Source organism: Cynocephalus volans, chromosome 4, assembly GCF_027409185.1.
Source record: "Cynocephalus volans isolate mCynVol1 chromosome 4, mCynVol1.pri, whole genome shotgun sequence".
Lineage (NCBI taxonomy): Eukaryota > Metazoa > Chordata > Mammalia > Dermoptera > Cynocephalidae > Cynocephalus > Cynocephalus volans.
In genome coordinates, this window is record NC_084463.1 from 19,705,118 (window position 1) to 19,709,239 (window position 4,122).

The 4,122-nt window shown below is 42.8% G+C and overlaps 1 protein-coding gene across 1 annotated transcript; it reads right to left on the reverse strand.

Annotated features, from left to right (window-relative positions):
• Positions 1-2,025: 2,025 nt before the first annotated feature.
• Positions 2,026-2,964, reverse strand: LOC134375877 (olfactory receptor 10D1B-like). The gene has a single exon (XM_063094629.1). It carries the CDS (start codon positions 2,962-2,964, stop codon positions 2,026-2,028), a length of 939 nt encoding a protein of 312 aa, XP_062950699.1.
• Between the last annotated feature and the right edge of the window lie 1,158 nt (positions 2,965-4,122).

The following is a 4,122-nucleotide window of genomic DNA, read 5'->3' on the forward strand; positions in this document are numbered from 1 at the left end:
AACAGAAGGTATAATGAATTGTACTTTTCCTTCAAAGACATCCCTGATAAATGGCAAATAGTTGAGGGATACTACCAAAGAAAGTATCTCTCACCACTCCCCATCCCCAACAAAAGATTACAAAGTATGTTCCTTCTCTCTAGAAAACCCTCCTCAGCCGTGTTCACGTGGATAAAGCAAACAAACAACAAAACATCCTCAGTCTTCAACGCCTCTTCTGTGAGGTCCTTCCCCTGCCCCAGAATCATGTCCTAGACACTTTCTTCTCTGTTTTGTACCTCGATCACAGAATTACCCATGGGGTACTCCAGTGAGTCGCATGTCTGTTCTCCAGCATACACTGACTCCCACTTGGTGAAGTCATGTCGTCTTCTCTTCGTTCCCCAACCCTCGCACAGAGGAACTCATCTAATGACATCTGAATGAGCAGAAATGAAAAAGGAATTGGGTCTCATCTTTTCATCTTTTGTTCTTACAAATTGTTTTGTTTTGACCTTCTGAGCAGCTACAACTGGGAAATTGAGGAATGGGAAGAAATATTCAGAAGGGGCTCAGAAAAGCTTGAAAAAAGTTGAGATACCTCAAATTTGAAATAATTTGAGATGTATTTCCACCTTTCCCCGGTTTGCTGAAAATCAAAGGGAAAAACAGCACTGAGAGTGCTTTTAGAAGCTAAAAGTAAGGCTGGCCCGTGGCTCACTCGGTAGAGTGCGGTGCTGATAACACCGAGGCCACAGGTTCGGATCCTATATAGGGATGGCCGGTTTGCTCACTGGCTGAGCGTGGTGCTGACAACACCAAGCCAAGGGTTGAGATCCCCTTACCGGTCATCTTTTTAAAAAAAAAAAAAAAAAGAAGCTAAAAGTAGTGAGCAGGTGATAACTTGCCTCCCTTCCAGGAGCGTGTGCTGGCTCACCCATGGCTGGAGGCACAGACTCAGCATTGCTGGGATGCTCTGGCAGGTTCCTTGGTTTCTCTCTGATTCTCAGAAGTGCAGACAGAACAACGTGGGTCTCTGACTCTGCCCTATCCTGTTCCATCGCTCTCTTCCCAGTGTCCTTACCTCTTTACATCACTGTTAAAACAAACTTCACAGAAACTATATTCCCCAAGCATGATAGAATTCTGGTTAAATTCAGTCATGAAAACAGTAGCTTACTGGGCGGAAATAGTGTATTTCTCATTTATAATATATTTCAGCCAAAAAATAAAGAAACGTAAGATCAGGAACCAAAGTCAAACCCTTCAGTAAATATGAGTCAAAGACAAAACAACAGGTTGGACCCAGCATTGCCCCTGGTTGTGCTGAGCAAGACAAAGCCGAGTCCAGACTTTCTAACCTTAAATCACAGCACAGTCACCCCTCCATGGGTTCCCCTATCTACCCTCTCTTCTCCTGCACATGCTGCACTTCCACAGCCAGAGTTGCTTCCAGGTCTAAGCATGGCAGGAAGGGTTTGAATGTCATGCAGCGCACTGATACCTCTGTGTCACCCATGAGACACCTGCCTCGAGTCCTAGCCAGAAGTCTTTCTCTTTACACAACTTATTTATGGTTCACAAGTAACAGCATACTATTTGATGCCTTTGGGTTGAGACTGTCTTGTTTTCCAACAACTGTTAAGCCAATAAATTGAGGATTTATCCAATGAAGGCATTTGAAAAGACAATCACTGCAGCCAAATGAAGAAAGGCAAGGGTGAGAGGGAAGAGATGCGGGGTGTAGGAGGATAAAGAAAATAAAGATTCAGAGGAAGAAGGTCCAGGTTGTCTGCCTGCTCTCTTCCTTTCTCATGAGCAGTATGATATCCTCAAGAGGGCACAGGTCCCAGACTCAGAAAACCAGTCCTAGTCTTCATTCTGCCATTCACTCCTTCTGTATCCTTGGACAAGTCACTTTGTCACCACATTCTAAAATGTTGAAATGATAATACCTGTGTTCTCAAGTTCAAATGTATTTGTGATAACCAGATAAAAAACTTTTGTAAGCTGTGAAGTGCAGTTGAAGCATTAACTACCGATCTCTCACTCCAACTGCTCGGGAAGGAAGCCCAGCCTATGCAGCGCCTTCCTCAGTGAAGATTTCACCTCCTGATTCCTGAGGCTGTAGATCAGGGGATTCAGCATGGGGGTGACCAGGTTATTCATCACCTGAACTGTTGCATCCATCCAGGGGCTTGAGGTTGGCCGTAGGTAGATGAGCACCACTGGCATGTAGACAAGCAGGATGGCTGTGAGGTGGGCACTGCAGGTGGAGAAGGTGTGACGTCGGCCCTTGGCAGAGCGGACCTGCAGGATGGAGCAGACAATGCAGCTGTAGGAGGAGAGAATGAGAAGGAAGCAGCTGAGGGGCATGAGGCCCACACTGATGAACCCCACCAGCTCCAGACCCGAGGTGTCAGCACAAGCCAGCTTCAGCATCACTGGGATATCGCAGAAGTAATAGTCTACCTCATTGGGGCCACAGTAGGGCAATTGGAAGGTGAGAGTGGTTAGAAAGGTGGCCTGAATGCAGCCAAAAAACGAGGTCCCCATGGCCAGGATGGCACACACTCTGTGGCTCATGATGCTCATGTAGCGTAGAGGGTGACATATGGCAATAAAACGGTCGTAGGCCATCACCGTGTACAGGAAACACTCAGTGCAGCCGAGGAAATGGTAAAAGAAGAGCTGGGACACACAGCCTGCATAGGAGATGGCTCGGCTGTTCCCTGAGAGGTAGAGCAGCATCTTGGGGGAACTCACAGAAGGGAAAAATATGTCACACACAGACAGCTTGCACAGGAAGAAGTACATGGGAGTGTGAAGCCGAGTGCAGGAGACGATTGCCAAGAGGATGAGCAGGTTCCCCATCAGGGTGAGGATGTAGAAGGACGAAAACAGGACAAAGAGCATGGGCTCCAGACCCTCTGTGTGCGGGATGCCCAGCAGAATAAACTCGGTCACCACCGAGAGATTCCTCATATCTGAGAGAGTCTAACCTTGAAAAAGGAGCCAAGGCACCAATGTCAAATTAGCAAGCTTTTTGCTGATGAGTGCTTTGGGTATTTTTTAAATAAGCAACAACACGCCTCATTATGAAGGGCAAAAGGAAGGTATATATAAACATATTGGTAACCAGAAATGCCTACTTCAGAGTCACAGTCTCTCCAACTGCTGGAAGGAAGTTTTTGTAAAGGCAGGTGGTTGTCTTCTGTGACACAATCAGAAGTTTAGAGACATATTCAAAACATGATTTCATTCTCTTTAAGTGTATTTATATTTTGACCTTTCAAGGTGTCTTTAAGTAATAAACTCCCGCTGTTCATTATCTTGTGCAAAATAGCAGAAAAAATTGTATTAGTAATTTAAAAACTTATTATAATTCTGTCTTTGCCACTTATTAGCTACATTAATGAAAACAATTTATACAACTCTTTTACAGACACAATTTTATCATCTAAAATTGGAAATCATAATTTTCATAATAACAACATCAATGGAAAAATATCTTATCAGTGAAGTTTACAAAATATCTATTAGTGCCTGGCAAAACTAAATCTTCATGAAAAGTCTGTATTTATTTTATATATGTTAAACTTAGTCTTTAAGTGCCTTCCTTTAATGTTGGTATTCTGTAATAATTTGCAAATAAATGTTTTATTAAACAACATTACTGAATAGACTTGTATCAAATCTTCTTCAGATTACATCCATTTAGATTTGAGAGGTCTGAGATCAACCATTCTATCAGGAAATGCTGCTCTGGTTCTCCTGGTCTTTTAAATTTTTTCTAAGTAAACTGAAGGTGGCTCTGAAATATTAAGCAAAAGACACAGAAACAAGAAGAGCATCAAGTTCATGTTACTGTGGTGAAGTAAGAAATACAGTGACCATATGGAAAAAGACCAGGAATAACACCAGTGAGGGAGGCTGTTCAATGTGAGTGGGGTGTAGTGTCTGCAAGACACAAGGACATTTCCTCCTATTACTCACTCATAGTATTAATAATAATAATAATAATATAGAATGGTACATATATATTCCTTAGAATGGTGTGTATATTTTTATTAAATGATATGTATATATATAGACACACACACCATTTAATGAATACTTACTGTGTTCCATGGACTGGCTTAA

Bases quoted from the DNA above. Each gene is read 5' to 3' on its own strand.
- LOC134375877 (XM_063094629.1), bottom strand. From the start codon at position 2,964: ATGAGGAATCTCTCGGTGGTGACCGAGTTTATTCTGCTGGGCATCCCG.